This window comes from Callospermophilus lateralis, chromosome 6, assembly GCF_048772815.1.
Source record: "Callospermophilus lateralis isolate mCalLat2 chromosome 6, mCalLat2.hap1, whole genome shotgun sequence".
Lineage (NCBI taxonomy): Eukaryota > Metazoa > Chordata > Mammalia > Rodentia > Sciuridae > Callospermophilus > Callospermophilus lateralis.
The window spans coordinates 140675044-140691277 of record NC_135310.1 but is presented as its reverse complement, the minus strand read 5'-3'; the positions used below and the strand labels follow the sequence as shown (position 1 = coordinate 140691277).

Here is a 16234-nt window from a genome sequence, read left to right as displayed (position 1 = left end):
CTACCCCCCGCCTCTGATGTCCAAGAACAAAGGTCCTTCACTCAAAGAGGCACATAAGAAGTCTTAGAAGCTCCATGACAAAGTTCTTCCTCAGACCAACTGAAGTGCTCATCATTGTATGTTCTACCCACAGCTCCAGGGTTGGACGAACAACCCTTCTCCCCATTTTTGAAGACAAAGCCACCTCCACCTGTCACTTTCTTTTTTTTCTTTTTTTTTTTTTTAATCGCCTGTCACCTGAACACCAGGGTCCCACTGCAGCCCAACACTTCATTGCTTTCTCAGTGGCCACAGAATACCTCAGCCCCCAAAATATGGTTTTAGGTCAACGTAGAGAGAAATTAGCCCTATGGGATTTTTAAGTGTTGCATATCTGTGAATCGCTCTGGGATTTGGGGCAAGCTACCTCACCTGATAGAGGAGTAAAGATAAATGGCTTGTGCTCTGGGTTTGGTTCTGAGCTCAGGGCTGCAATGAATTTCTCTCAGTGTGTACCTCATTTCAAGGACCCTTCTGGCATAATCCCCAGAAATAAGACAGTTTCCACTGATGGTATGCAGAATGATTTCAAGAAATACACAGGATGTCAACTCACAGTGAGGAAATTATTGTCTTTAAAGCACAGATATTTTCCAATCACTACAATTAGGACAAAGTCTCTGTTAGTGTTAATATGCCTTTTAATACCCTGTTTAACCCCTGGGTATCCTCTACTCTGCCCATTCTCTGCCTTTTTCTTTAAAGAACAAGACTGGCTGGGGATGTGGCTCAGTGGTAGAGCACTTGTCTAGCACATGTGAGGCACTGGGTTCGATCCTCAGCACCACATATAAATAAAAAATAAAGGTACATCAACAACTAAAAAATATTTTTAAAAAAACAAAGAACAAGGCTTGGGAACACAGTATAACACTGTTTTCCCTTGTTACGTATGGCAAATAAGACTGTTTTCCCACTTACAATAGTAGTAAAAAGTTGCCTTTCCAAAGTGAAAATTTTTGAGTTGATGAGGAAACATAGATGGGGCCAAGGTGAAGGTACTTTGGGAAGTCCCACGATGGGATACACTGAGTGATGCCAAGCACAGCTGGGCCCACTGCAGAGGTGACACTTTCCCGTGTCTTACTGTTTTATGTTGATATAAATATACCAGAGACTGAGTAATTTACAAAGAATAAATATTTATTCAGCTCCTGACTCTAAAGTCTTGGAGGTCTAAGGTGAGGGGCTATACCTGGTGAGAATTCTCTTGCTGGTAGGAACTTGCAGAGTCCTAGGGTAGTGGCATAACATGGTGAGACCGGGAAACACACTAGCCCAGGCTTCTCTTTCCTTGTAAAGCCACTAATGCCATCACAGTGCCCCACCCACCTTGACCACCTTGTCTAATTATTTCCAAAGGACTCGCCTCCAAATGCCATCAACATATGAATTTGAAAAATTCTGTTTTCAGGACATGGAATTTGGGGACTCGTTCAAACCACAGGAGCCAGTCTGCCACTGCCTCCCGTGATCCACTCAAGCTCTTCCACACTTTGGACCACTGTGTTTCTGGGTGTTCACCCCCTGCACACCACTAACACGGTGTGCTCTGTCTCCCCCTGCAGGTGTGGCGGGCTGGGGCTGGTTCTGGCCAGCGCAGGCTTTGGCATGCTGACAGCACCTATCATCGAGCTGCACAACCAGAAAGGCTACTTCCTGCACCATATCATCTTTGCCTGCTGCACGCTCATCTGCATCATCTGTATCCTCCTGCTGCCTGAAAGCAGGGACCAGAACCTGCCCGAGAACATCTCCAATGGGGAACATTACACAAGGCAGCCTCTGCTGCCGCACAAGAAGGGGGAGCAGCCACTCCTGCTCACCAACGCTGAGCTCAAGGACTACTCGGGCCTGCATGATGTCGCCACTGCAGGTGACGGGCTGCCTGAGGGTGCCACAGCCAATGGCATGAAGTCTATGTAGCTGGCCAAGCCACCATCCTGAGAGTCCCCTGGGGCTTGAAGGGTTGGGGGGAGTTGGGGCACAGGTTTACAGACCAGGGAGCAGGCACATGACCTGGGGTAGGAAAGTCCAACTCTGCTGCTGATGCCACCCAGTCGTGAGACTTTCAACTGGTATGGGGAAATTCTGTCTTTCCAAAAGTCCAAGGAGAGGGTTCAAGGAAACAGACTCTGGAAACAACCCTTCAAAGACTTTCTTTTCTGCCATGAAATGTTTATATTTATTTTGGTCATTTTTACGAGAAGCACTTTATTCCCTTTCCTCTCACTGGTCACGAAGCAGAAACACCTCCTTTGGGAGCAAGGCATGGTCACTCCAAGGAAGACCCTGTGAGTGACCAACACAGCAGCCAGTGTCCTCCCGAGAAGTCAGATGCCGCTCCTCGCCCTCCGCCTGAGGAGCCAGAGGTCACCTGGGCAGGCCCGAAGGAGCCCCCCACCACAGGCTGCCCACCTGTGGACAGACATGACACTCTTGGAGCATTCCCAGGACTTCATTTTAAACAGTGAAATGTACATGAATTAGGTTTTTGCTAGAGTCTGTGTATGGTTTTTTTTAAACTTTTTTTTTCCTTTTTTCTTCCTTTGTAAGGTAAGAGCTTCCACCCCAAGTTTTAGGGGAAAACAGTTCCCGGATATCATCAAAACCAGCTCAGTCTTTCTTTCCTTCAGGATCATTCTTTTGTACTTGACGCCGGAAGCTCTTTGGGGGAAACTTCCACACTTCACCAGAAATCATAAATGATCAGTGATAATATCACCAGTTTTCTGATGCCAGGTTTTGCTTAGTTAAGTACACAACCAGCAAATGTGCTGAGGTCTGAGATGGGTTGATTTTTATTAAACTCCTTCCCAGATTTTGCTCCAGCAGAGAAATTCCCTCTTTCACAGTCAGCTTTGCATCTGTCACTACTTGAAAATGTGGCTACTTTCTCGAACTAAAAACAAGAAAATAACTGAAAAGACAGCTGAGGCAAACCCCAGCAGGGAGGGCCTGCTCTCCCAACACAGCCTGTCACCCACATCTCAAGCACATACCACAGAGATCACCGGCTGGGATAGCTGTCACTCAAGTCACACCAGAGCCAGCAGAGCCTGCAAGCCTCACATCTTCCTCAGTGGCTCCCTGCTTGCCATTGGCTCAGCCCAGAGGTGGGGCTTGGGCAGGAGTGCAGATTCCCCACAGGTGAGTCCAAATGGCCTCCAGCCTCTTGGAAGCAAGATAAAGTGAGAGAAAGCAATAACTCACCAAAGTTCCCCTCCCACCTCTGATCCACCTCCAAGGGTTCTCGCCGTGTTCCTCATCGTGCACCATCCAGTAGAAAGCCCAGAGCTAAGAAACCAGCCTTCTTGGCACGCAGGTGCCACTCTGTTGCAACTCTAGCACCTGCTCTTCTAGACAGCCTGGCTTCTCACAGAACGTCAGCCTCACCCCTTAGCGATGCTCACCTTTGCGATGGGCTGTGTTCTTCCAAGGTCATGATGGTCTTGGCCTGTGTGGGTAATTAGATGACTTCCAAATGACAGTTGCTAGAATTCAAAGAGACAGGGGTTGAGTTTCTCCCCTTCCAACTTCCACCTGGTCTTTCCTGTAGTCTCCATCCAACTCTTGCCCTTCACAGCTGGTACTACTAGTGTTGGCAGGAGCCCACTCACTGCCTTGATGAAGGCATCAACGGGGCAGACATCAGATGTATAGCCACGTGCTCCCAGCACCTGGACCTGAGCTGTCTCATCAGCCGATGTGGGGTTGGGAGAAGCTCACTCAAGTCCCAGCAGCTGAGGGGAGGCTTTCTGAGCAGTCCTTCCCCATCCACCTGCTCCAAGTTTAGCTCATCCTCTCCCTTCCTGGTTTCTGAAGTCACTTTTGTTCCATGTTTCCACGTTAGTCCGCATTCACCTTACAAAGGCCTTTTATTTTTTTGGATCTGTGCAGCCTTCGTGTGCCAAACTTGTGAAATATCTTTTACCTTTTTTAGGGTATTTGCTACCAAGACACCTGGTAGCAAGCCCTGTGAAGTTCAGGATAAGGCATACTCAGAAGTTGTGAGCGGTCTCACACTGGTCATGCAGGCCTTTTTAAAGAAACGTATGGAAACTGCAGGGAACTGCTGAAATGACTAGGCAGGTGGTGTCAAGGTAGGGCACTTCCAAACTTCCGTTCCAAAGCCTCTGATCTCCACCTCAGATAACAATGATGAAAACACTGGGCCAACCAATTCAGCACTGATCACTTCAGCAATCAGGACTAATCCATCAGAGACCAGAGAAGAATCTGGCTTTGAGGCCTGGACTCAAAGGACCAAAGTCTAGTGGATGTGCAGGTGTTGTCCCTTGGTCAGCAGGGGTTCCCCCTTTTGGAGCAGCCAGAGGATGAGGCTGAGTTGCTACTTCAGCTAAGGGGTACCTGAAGCTCTTGAGGAACACCTTTATGAAATGTAGCTGGAGAAGGAAACCATCCCCATGGACAGAGCCCTGTGAAGTATGTGTCAACCAAGTCAGAAAGGCAGCAGATGCACCCAGGCCTGATACGTGTAAGGCCTGTGGGGCTCCACAGAGGAGGTGGCCTCTGCCCAGCTTCCAGCACCATGCTGCCCGCACTTGAGCTTCTCAGTCCTGTGTTCCCCCCATGATTAGTAGAGAGACGCTTCTCAGGCTCCTGACCCTTCTACTCGACCCTCTCCCCACCAGGGAAACATCAAGAGTACAAACCTACTCCCTGCTGTTCTCTCTACTCACCTTTGAGCTCTGTGACTCCTTTTTGATTTAAAAAAAATATATATATATGCACAAATGTGAACACCTGAGCTGGGGCTGGATGTTTCTTCATTTTATTCTTTTCCAGAAGCCAATAATAACTATTATCAAATATCCTACTTATTAGCACCCAAGACAAATAGGAACAAGTTTTAAATGTTTTTATTTTCTAAGATCATAATCACCTGCAACTAGAGGACAGGGCTGGTAATTTGGTTTGACCACGGAAGAGAGAGCAAGTAAAAAATCCTCATTAAGGGAAGTATCACACTCAACATGACCAGTTCCTAGAGCCAAAGGAGAAATCCCTGAAGTGGAAGTGCCACTCAATCAATCTCATGACTGTCACATTCGCACAGCCCCGGGGTGGCGCACGGGTTGGAGGAGGCCCATGCTTCAACCCTGTCTTCTTGTTTTGAAGGACACCACCTCACTTTAATGTATTGTGTGTGTTTTGGAGAAGCAGTACGGTGTTATGTCTAGTGAGGACCGCTTCCCTACCTCTGTCCTTCCTACACCCCAAACGTGAGGTTTTCATATAAGAACCGTGTTCCTGTACGTGTCGATGGGGTTCCCCTGGCGGTACTTGTTCACAGCACAAGCTTACATCCAGTTCTGAACTGTCATTCACAGCAACGTGTCTGCATGGTGTCGCATCTGTTGTACCTTTGGGGAAAATTCGTATGTAAATGTACAGAAATAAAAATGTTGCCCCATTAACAGATTTCCTCTGGAATGTCTTCCCTACCTCACCTGATGGTATCCAACGAAGGGCATTTCACTACCATTGACGACCAGTAATAAAAATCCTCCATGTTGATTCAGACCTCGCTCGGTGCGTCACTACTTTCAATGCCTCTGTATGCTTGTCTTCTTTCGCCCTAAGCAGGATGGTGGGGGCCTCTCACTCTGCTTTAAGAGTCCTAGTCTTAACAGGCAGTCGGAGGCAGAGATCGGATTAAACATAAACTGTTTATCTATTGCCATTCTCAGACCACCTGAGAATTTAGTACATTTAAGAGGAATTTTTTTTCTCTTGTTTATGTTCTGCTAATCCGTGGCCTGAAAGTTCCTAGAGAGGTCAAGAAGTGAATATCTTACACTGTGATTCTGTGAGGAAAGACTGATAACCCAAAACTCTCTTCTCTAATGTAGTGTTTTTTAACAAGAAAACAATTATTTCTTTAATAAAGTATTTATACCAAACTTCTCTCCATAGCCCTGATTTTGTGTCACTTACTATTCTATTCCTGGAGAGGTGCCCACTTGCTTTCCAAGCTGACTGAGGCCTCCAAGGTTAGCATCCAAAGTCTGCAAAGGAGGGAGGCACTTGGATGGAACCTCATACAAATGTCTTCCTCTGAGTGCCCTTCTTCCTGGCCAGTCACCACCCTCCATTACTATCACGGGCTCCATGCAAAACTCTTGCCACTGCACAAAATGGTTCCAGGGCCTGAACTATCCACCTCTAGTAACAAAAGGGTCCATGTGGACCCCAAAGATTAGAAATTTCTTTGTTGGTGGTGTTTGCCATTTCTTGCCTAGAGAAGCACCTAGGGAGCTTGCAAGACCTTCTGCATCAGAAAGCCTGGGCCTCAGACTACCTGCACCTCTGAGGAAAGGCACAACTGGAATCCAAGTGTTAATAGACAGAAAAATGCTAAGGTGAAAATCAAAGGCAGATACTTGGGACTTGGAAGAAAAGAGAAGGGAGATGGAAGAGACTGCAATAATAGAAAGAGCAAGAGGGACCTGAGGTATCCGAACCTGTAAAACCATAATTGACACTTGACTGCCAAGACATTTAGTTGACAACACAGTTCATACTTAATCCGAGCAGTAACACACAGGAAGGTGGGAATTATCCCCATTTGGTAGATGAGAAAATATAGTCCAAAAAAGTTCAGGCTTCACCCAGACCACAAATCTAGTAAGTAGTATTGAGTGAGGTTCAAATGTAGCCTCAAGAAAAAAACAAAAAGTGAAGGAAGGGCTCAAGGAAAACAAAGCAAGAAGTGCGTGCCCAGGAGAAGGGTTCAGCTGAGATGGGAAGATAAACACATCAGTTCACGAGGCAGACAGTCTCAGGCACACACACAAACCCAAAGCATATTTGTAAAGACTTGTTCATCTTAATTCTAATTGGGAATGTACATATGAATCATGTCTGATCTACACTTTAGATTGTTAGGTCACACGCTTCACTCCCAAAAAAATCCCATTTCACCCCTTTTCTCTGTCACCAAGTGGCCAGGTATTACTGCCCCCGGACTCTCCTCCTTCTCAAGGCCCATCCCTAGGGCCTTACAGCCCCCGGACTCTCCTCCTTCTCAAGGCCCATCCCTAGGGCCTTACAGCCCTGTGAGGAGAAGGAAAAGCTCCTAAGAGTGAGCCTTCAAGAACAAAGTTTGAACACAACTGATAAAATAAAATTCAATCCATTTATTTAAATGTACACTGTAGATAAGTTATAAATTCTCCCTTCTGCCACTCAGCTAGAACTTTTCTGGAAAAGCCTCCATTTCTTCCTTGATCCTGTTTTCTACAAGTAATGCGAAGTTACTGTCTGTGTTTTGAAGGTTATAGCTGACAAACACCTGTTTGTTGGTCTTCCTGGCTAAAAGAGAGAACACATTGACACAGCCATGACTGAAACACCACAATTGCCTGTTCCTCACACCTACCCACAGCTGGTAATGCTTGAGAATCTCGAGAATGGTTTCAAGGGGAGAAGAGAGTCCTAATTTTAGGACTCTTTGAACTGATGCTACAAATGCAGACAAGTGTCATTTAGCCACTCCCCTAGTCTCTAGAACAGTGACTCTTAAGTGTGGCTTCATAGCAGTAGCAGCAGCTGGAACCTGTTAGACTTGCAGATTCTCAGGCCCTATCCAGACCTTCTGCATCAGAAATTTGGGAGTTCAGGCCAGAAATCTGTGAACAAGCCCTCCAATAACCCACAGTCATGCTTGAGAGCTGCTGCTCTACATAGGGTGTTTTGGTTTTGTGGCATTTTGGGTTTTATTTCTTAAAATCACAGACAGTATAACACTAAAGTATTTAAAAGTTAAAGTTCTCCTTCCCAGAGGCAACCCTATATTTCTATGCATTTACATATGTGTACATGTTCACACACATGTGTATACACACATGTATAATTTTCTGATGCTGAATCTAAGTTTTAGCTCTTTTCTATACAGCCAATGATAAATAGTTGGGGTATACTGGTCCAGCTGCAAAAATCAAGCAAAGTCACACACTCCAAATGTGAAAGACAAGACAATGTGCTGAGAAGTAGCAGTAAGCCCAAAACAACTCTGGCTGACTGCACTGTGCCGGGGTCTCCTTCCTCAGCCTCACCCACACCCCAGGCTGGTGCAGAATCTCCTATCCTCCCATCCCACTATCAATCTCATCACAGGCAGAAAAGTGGGGTGGTGGTGGCCACCTGTACCATGATTAAAGGCTGGTGTAGAACACACACAGCACCAGGCTTCATCCAGGGACTACTCTGTCCACTCAGTTGGTATCACCATCACACCTGTGGTCCTCCTAGGTACCATGTGGCTCAGGAGAATGGGGACAGCCAGCTGCAGGAGGCCTGGATCCTTTCCCATTCCATCACAGCCAGGAAACCTCTTTGAGCTCCAGGTCTTCCTTTGTAAATCAAGAAAGGGTAGACCTCAGGACCTCAAAGGGCTTTTTATTCACCTTTTCCAGAATAGTCTGATTTTCAGGGATAAAAGAGATCTTGGGGATTAGTTGACTGCCCTCTTTACAGGGCAACTGGCAGAACTCCAGAGAAGCTGAGAGGACAAGCCAGCCTCTGCCTTGAGGAGAGCTGGGCAAATTGTATGGCAGGTGAATTATACCTCAATTAAGCTGTTTTTTTTGTTGTTGTTGTTGTTGTTGTTTTAAGAGGAAAGTATCTCGACAGAAGCAGTTCTCAGTATCCTAAGAGCTAGTGTTTAGCTTATGGTGCTTGGAGCAGTCTCTCACCAGTTTGGTGGGTGCAGTGTGCCCACATCAGTGACAGCTGTGCCCAAACAGTGATCCACTAAGCCCTGGGGGGGCGGGAAGGCCCATAGGTTCCCATCGTTTCTTCAGTGCATGAAGCAGACTGGGAATTACTCGTTTAGACAATGATCTATAAATAAATAGAGTACAGCAGAACAGGGGGACATACCAAGGCCACTTGGGAGAAGGCCCATCAGGCCACACCCATTCAGCCTGCCCAGAAGAGGTTCCTCTCTCCCCGTAGGAACCCACTGAGATTCCAATCATTCTGTTTGCTAAGATAGGTCCTCCCAGGGAGTAGCACTGTATCTGCTGACATCATCTACTCATACTCAGCTGTCCTGCAGAGCCACAAGAGCACAGGGTCTCCTCATCCATACCAAAGCCTGTGATACTTCCAGAGCTACTTGGAATTTCCAAGGCTGGCTCTTTCCGTACTTGCTTTCACTTTCTGTACATGATACAGTTGCAGGAAACCTCTCCCTTTTCATTATAATGCATTAATAATGAATTTCCAGGCTTAAGAGGATAGGCACAGCACATGACTTAATTGGGCAGCCTCCACTTGGTCTGGGTACTGTGGGGCACCAGACCCTTCAGAGAAGCAGACAGCCACACTGCACTACTCAAGCAGTTCTAAGTTACTGAGAACCGCTGGCTTCTTGCATCAAACTTGGATTAGACACCTGATGGATATTCTTGAACCTATTTTACCTTTCTGGTATAAAACTCATGGCATATCAGAGGAGCTCCCGCCATCCTCCTCTATGCGTGTCTGCCATGGCAATCCCAGCCAGCTTTCTGTCTCCGTAAACAGGAACATCTTCCCACCACTTTAAGCAGGCATGGACACACAGTAGTTAGCTAAGTGTGCTACCCCTCACACATGGGAAAAAAACATGGGGAAGCGCTTAAAAGGAAAGGGCATCAGGGACCGGAGTTGTAGCTCAGTGATAGAACACTTGCCTAGCACATGTGAAGTACTCAGTTCAACCCTCAGCACCACATAAAAATAAATAAATAAAATAAAGGTATGTGTCCATCTACAACTAAAAATAATTCTAAAAAAAAAATAAATAAAAGGGGGCATATCTCCAACTAAATTTTACATGGTTCAGAAAAAAATTATGATATAAACCCAGAGGGGGAAGGATAACAACTAGGAATCAGAGTAGACAGGGGAGGAGTTCCTGTTTCTTCTTTGTAAACTTCCTGTAAATTTAAAATTGTCTCCTAATAAAAAGTTACCAAATTACTAGCCAGGTCTCTGTAACTCCATGCTAGAGAAAATGTACCCTGCAAGTTCCTAAAAGCTGACCGTGTGGGTGTGGCAAGTCTGGAAGGGCTGGTGACATTCTATCTAGCCTGCCTTCACCTACTGGAGGATGTCCTCTTTGGCTGTGTGCTGTATGTTCATGCATGTGGAACACAGTGACAGACATGAAAATTCCCACTTGTCAGGCCAATAGAAGCCTCTTTGCATAGCACCCAACACAACTAAGTATGAGCTCCTCAAAACCAGCTGGCCTCCTTCTCCAGAGGGGCCCTATGCTAACCCCAGAACTGAAGCAAATGGGAACAACAAAGAACACAAAGACTGAGAAGGAGGCAGGGCATCCTGTGCACACTGACTGTGGGCCTGAGGGGCTGAGAATGGCAGAACATGCCATTCTTACTTGAACTACCTGGACATTTACAGTATGTATATATCCAAGGTGCAGAAAGGGTAGAATCTTCACCACATATTCTTTGCTTGATACCCACTCTATGCCACACTCAGAAGCCAAACCACAGTCTCTCCAAGATCTGAACATACACTGAGAGACTACAGGATGGTCCTTCCTGAACAATGATGACGCCTGCTTCATAGGCCTGCTTCATAGGCTCTACCAAATCCCCACAAGGGCCCAGAGAGCCACCTTGAGCAGCTGCCCATGGCAGGCTGTGGGCACCACTCACTCTCTCCTCCCATGAGGAGGTGATGTGCTCCCTGGAGGAAAATAAAAGCTCATCAACTCAAGAATGAAGCCAAGGAGCATGGGAAAGTTCCTTGGGAATATGCTAGTCAAGACAGTAGTGACAGGTGGAGCAGGGACAGTTGTGCCCTGTAAAGACAGAACATGCAGGGTTGTGCTTCCAGCAGTGATGAGGCTGCATCTCTTAGTATAAAGATTCTTCACTTCTGAAGTTACCTGCCTCATGGCATTAGACAGCAGGTCCCACCTGGCTGGTCTCCCAGCACCAGCTGTGGGTACATACGTACCTAGGCGCTGGGCAAGGCCAGTGGAGGTTGTGTCAGAAGTGTCTCCAAAGAGGGAAGTGCACACAGGGATGGAATCCTAAAAGAAAAACAAAGAACGCACTGAAGCTTCCCCACCTGGATGCCAACAGCCATAGTTCTACAGCTTCTGATTCTTCACAAGGGTGGCAGCAGCAGGTTCTGAGAGGGCAGAAACGTGGACTGAGGGAAATGGCTGGCATTTGTCAACAGCCAAGCAAGCTGACCCCTGACTCACAGGAGGTCAGAGAGCTGAGACAAACACAGAGAAGTCACCTGCAGCTGCAGCCACAGAGCTGTTAATAAGTTCTAGGACTGATTTTACATAAAGGGCTTGTTTTAATGTCGGAAACTCCAAAGTAAGCGGAAGGGCAACATTCCAACCAAAAGGGAAGCAAACAAGATCACTGAGGGCACAGCAAGAAGAAAGCAAAGCACAGCCTGGGTGGCTCGTGCCTGGCTCTGAGAGGGAGGATGATCCTCTCAGCTCAGCCCATGAGAGGACTCACAGCTCCCATCCCTGAAGGCTCTGCTAAGGCCTTTAAGGTCAGTTAGCATCCTATGACTTTGAGAAGGATACCAGCCACCGCATCCAGAAAGCCAACATAAAGACTTCTGAATACTCTAGCCAATCTCATTTCAGATAAGAAGCAATAAAATGAAAAAAGCACTATAATGATGTTAAGATAAACAAATATGGTCCTTATGAAATCTGAAGGAAATCTTACTCCCAATTAACTTGGAAATAATCTCCCTCACCATTAAAATGTCTTGCTAACCTTGTAAAATGGCCAAAATTGTTTTTATCAAAATAGCAGATTTCTACGAGAAATAGCCTGGGTACAGAGCTCTGGGAAACCTGTGCAAGGGTTTTAATGACAGGCTTTGGGCTTGATGTCCCTCACCCCACTGTGCATGTGGAAACAAGTGGACTAAGCAGACACCTACTGTGTGCTGGGCAGCATGGCAGAGAACAGACCAAAGAGACTGTAGCTCGTCTCCTAAGAGATTCAAAGTCACTTTCAGAATTTGTTCAGGTCTATTTTTAAAAAGGAGATCAAAAAACACAGGAGATTAAAGCATTTCCTGCACACATTTTTGGTTGAGAAAGACAAAAAACATGATCTTAATTAATGAACCTGCTGCTTACAGGTTCTAAGGTCAATGATCTTAATTAATGGACCTGCCGTTTACAGGTTCCAAGGCCAACATGTAGCTGTACTGTTAATAGTATTTATAATTAAGTCTCCTGAAAAAGGAAACCTTACCCTGTAGCCTTTTTCCACCAAAATTAAATTTTAATACCCTATCTTGGCTGGGCACTATGGCACACCCCTGTAATCCAGTGACTTTAGAGGCTAAGGAGGGAAGATCATAAGTTTGAGGATAGCCTCAGCAACTTAGCAAGACTCTGTCTCAAAATTTAAAAAAAAAAAAAAAAAGGCTGGGATGAAGCTCAATGGTAAAGCACCCCTCGGTTAAATTACCAGTACTAAAAGGAAAAAAAAAGGAAAGAAACCTATCTTGTTACCCTTCTGAATAGTTCATTACTTTAAAAGTACATTAGGATCCCCGATGACTTTGCTGTAGTGGGAGTGCCACCTTCCACACATCAGGGATATCCTAGATGCCAGGCAGCCACCCTCAAATTGATCCAGCTCAGATCATCCATATCGGCAGCCTCTCTAGGCACCAAAATTCCCTGCTCCATCCAAGGCAGGCCAATTGGGGAAGCAGCTGTACTGTGTGATCTTGTTTTCATGGCCTTGTCATACATGTACAGGGTTAGAGGCAGAGAGACTTCACAGACACTGTGATGCTATCCTCCACAAAGAAGCCAGGAGAGTTTCTCTGGGAAGAGCCACAGAGTAAAAAGTTTAGGCTTTAGGAATTACAAAACCTCAAAAAAAAAAAAAAAAAAAAAAGAAATTACAAAACCTCTATTATCATTGCCTGATGCTGCCATCAAAGCACAAAAGCTGGAACAGAACTCTACCTACATGGAGGAGCATGACCCTGTTCCAATAAAACTTTATTACAAAACAGAGGGAGGGTCAGCCCATGGGCCATAATTTGTTGAGCCCTGCTCCACAGGAACTTTGGATTTCCTGCCTTCAGCTATACCTTTACCTTATTTTCCCAGCTGCCTCAGCCTCTGTCCCCAAAAGGAACATCCAGGCACTGCACCAACATGGCCATTCAGTAGGAACTGGCTTCTGACAGATCTGATAAGGGAGACTGGTCCCTTTTCCTTTTCAGCCCTGGTCTTGGTGGAATATGACCTTCCAATGGAGAAAATATACTCTGCTGGGAGCTATGACTACCAAGTGGTCAGGCCACCAAAGCAGCCCACAAGAGGAGTTTATTTACTTATCTCCCTAAACCAGTGCTGCAAAAAGGGGCTGAAATAGTTCATGAGTGACATATGGTCTTACCAACGCACAGTCCTAAGCCTCATATGCCCACTGCCTTACCCAAATCTATTAGCCACTCCTATTACTGTGGGGACAAATAAATAGAGAAAGAACATGAGGAGGCTCCAAACACACTAGTCCCCCTAGGTATCCCCCTCCTGCAATGAAAGAACTGGAATTGTAACCTGCCCAAAGACCCACCTTTCGAGAGTCACCAAAAGAGAAAAACAAAACACCCAGAAAAGAACAGTGAGAATGGAAAGGACTACTGACTAAGGATTTCCAGAACTCCCAATTCAGATGCTGTCTCTTTCCCAAGGCTTCTCTGGGTGTTATGGTATATAGCTATAAACCTGTGGCTTTCCAATGCCCCTGGTGACCCATCAACCCTATTACCTGAGTGACTTCAAGTTAGTCCCCCCTGAGAGGGTCTCCCTCATACATTCCACAGGGCTTAATGAGCAGCCTCTCATAAACACTCCTAAATCAGACAAGCCTCACTCTGAAACACTAAACTGCAGAGGAGGACAGCACTGCAGGAGTAAGTAGGTAGGGAGGAGCACTAAGCGGCACTAAGAGGAGCACTAATAGGCCTTAAGAGGTCACTGAAAAGTCTCTGGATCATGCTCTGAGTTCATCTCTTGAAAGGTTTTTTAATAGAGGAATGATGTTATGGAATGAGACCTTTTGAAAACATGAGACCAAATAAAGCCTTTCCTCAGAGAAGTTGTTCTTGTCAGGTATTTTGATCACAGCAACAAAAACCTAACACAGATGACAATGTCTCACCTCAGTCTTAAAACTATCACTTTTCTGCACTGTAAAGAAACAGCCATAGGCAATGTTACAGGTTAAATTGTGTCCCCGAAAGAAAAAGATGTTTAAGTCCTAATCCCTGGATGTGTAAATTTATTTGAAAATAGAGTGCTTGCAAATGTAAATAAGATATAATTAAGATGAGGTCATACCAGAGTAGAGTGGCCCTTAATCCAATATGACTGATGTTCTCATGAGAAGAGGTGAAGGCTAGTGGTGTAGCTCAGTGGTAAAGCACTTGTCTAGGATGCATGAAGCCCTAGGTTCAATCCCAAGCACCCTGAAAAGAAAAGAGAGGAATCACAAACACGAGAGAGAGAGAGAGAAGATGATCACATGATGTCAGAGGCAGAGACTGGAGTGAAATATCTATAAGCCAAGAACCACCAAGGATTACCAGCAACCACCTGAAGTTGAGAGAAAGGCAAAGGATGGTTTCTCCACTGAAGTCCCCAGAAGGAACCAACTCAGCCAACACCTTGATTTGGACTTCTAGCCTCCAGAAAGGCGATTCAGTATTTTAAGCCACCTGTTTGTGGTACTGTTACAACATCCCTAGGAAACTAATGTAGACTGCACAAGAAGAAAGCCAAAAAAAAGTAGAAAAGAGGAGACACAGGCTTGGCTCAGGGTGGCCAACATAAAGGTGATCAATTGTATTCCCTGCAAGCTTTGAATGACAGCATTGCACATGGATTCACTAACTCAGGGCGCAGTGATATGTGAGAGAAAGAAATCAAGGATGACCAGAACAACCAGAAAGATGGGAGTTGCAAAGGCAGAGAAGGGCTGGCTGTGGGAGGAGCAGATGTGAGAGAGAGATCAAAAGATTGGTCTCAAGTATGTCTGTCAGATGCCTGTTAGGCAATCAAATGTAGATGCAGGACTTCCAACTTCAGGAAGGGTTGTCTGTACTGGAGATGTAAATAAACATCTATGCCGTCAAAACTAAAGTTGATGGCAATCTCCAGCCAATGTGACCAGAGGCAAGGTCCCCTATACTGCAACCTAAAGGGACCCGAGAGGAGGAACCCGCTTGAGGACCAGTCGGTGCAGGCCTGGGTCAATTCCTGGGGTCCCCACCAGCCCAGGGATAGACCTAGGTGACACCATCCCGCGATCTTCCGGGTTGGGGTTGCACATGAGGCCCCTCAGGTATCCCCTACCTGCCCGAGTCCCATCTCAGTTCCTCCTGTGGCCTTCTTCCTTGTCCCCAGCCACCACACCTGCTCCCACTTACCCCGTTCCCCTCCCGGCCCCCATCTGGTGGCACCCTCTCGCCCAGGACCTCCCTGGATCTCTCCAGGTGCCCTCGCCCGTCCTCCGTCCAGCCCGGGTCCCCTCGTTGACCAAGCCCCTCCCCAGCCCCGGCCCTGCCGGACTTCCAGGCCCCGGGTCGCCACCGGCACTCACGTAGCGGCTGCACATGGCCACTGCGAGATTGCGCAAATGCGGCGTGGCCCCCACCCACAGGAAGAGCGAGTCCGTCAGCCGCATGACGTGGAAGTGGACGAGCTGCTCCCACAGCCTCGCGCTGAAGTTGTGCAGACACACGTCCCCGCCCGCGGCGGCCTGCGACTCCTCCATGCCTCCCGCCAGCCCCACGCCCACGGCGCCGGAACCCGGTCCCAGCCGCGGGCGCCGATCGGGCCAGACCCGAGCGAACGAGCGCCGAGAGGCCGAGCGCTCTTTCGCTTTCGATTGAGCGACTAGGGCAGGGGGCGGAGCTACCCCGGGAGAGGCGGTGCCTGTGGTGGCCGGGGCGGGGCAATCCCGGTGGGAGGGGCTTGGCGGCTGGCCTTGGGTTTAATTAGACCAAGTCGGTGCCTCCCAGGACCCGGCGCTTCAGCGGGCCTCTACCCCGAGCTACGGTGCAGCCTTGGCGGGGAGCCCACGGACACCCATGAGAATTCGTCTCCACCTTGTTCCCTACCACCCTGACTTTTACT

The 16234-nt window shown here is 47.1% G+C and overlaps 2 protein-coding genes across 5 annotated transcripts in view; one reads left to right on the top strand and one right to left on the bottom strand.

The window, feature by feature from the left end:
* Slc22a23 (solute carrier family 22 member 23) overlaps nt 1–5966 on the top strand; it is a 182036-nt gene extending 176070 nt beyond the window's left edge. For all 3 annotated transcript variants that reach the window (XM_076859136.1, XM_076859140.1, XM_076859139.1), the window contains one exon: nt 1608–5966. In XM_076859136.1, coding sequence (XP_076715251.1) covers nt 1608–1965 — 358 coding nt within the window. In that variant the 3' untranslated portion in view covers nt 1966–5966. The remainder of the gene's footprint in view (nt 1–1607) is intronic.
* A 1221-nt stretch (nt 5967–7187) lies between these two features.
* On the bottom strand, nt 7188–15984 carry Psmg4 (proteasome assembly chaperone 4). 2 transcript variants are annotated; one of them, XM_076857875.1, is made up of 4 exons: nt 15699–15984; nt 11041–11116; nt 8302–8417; nt 7295–7377 (listed from the first exon to the last, which is right to left on the bottom strand). In XM_076857875.1, the coding sequence occupies exons 1-3, from the start codon at nt 15870–15872 to the stop codon at nt 8329–8331; spliced, it is 339 nt and encodes a 112-aa protein (XP_076713990.1). In that variant the 5' UTR covers nt 15873–15984; the 3' UTR covers nt 7295–7377; nt 8302–8328. The 2 variants fall into 2 exon arrangements, with proteins under 2 accessions (XP_076713989.1, XP_076713990.1); XM_076857874.1 differs by lacking the exon at nt 8302–8417 and having other exon boundaries at nt 7188–7377; nt 15699–15983.
* Nucleotides 15985–16234: the final 250 nt, after the last annotated feature.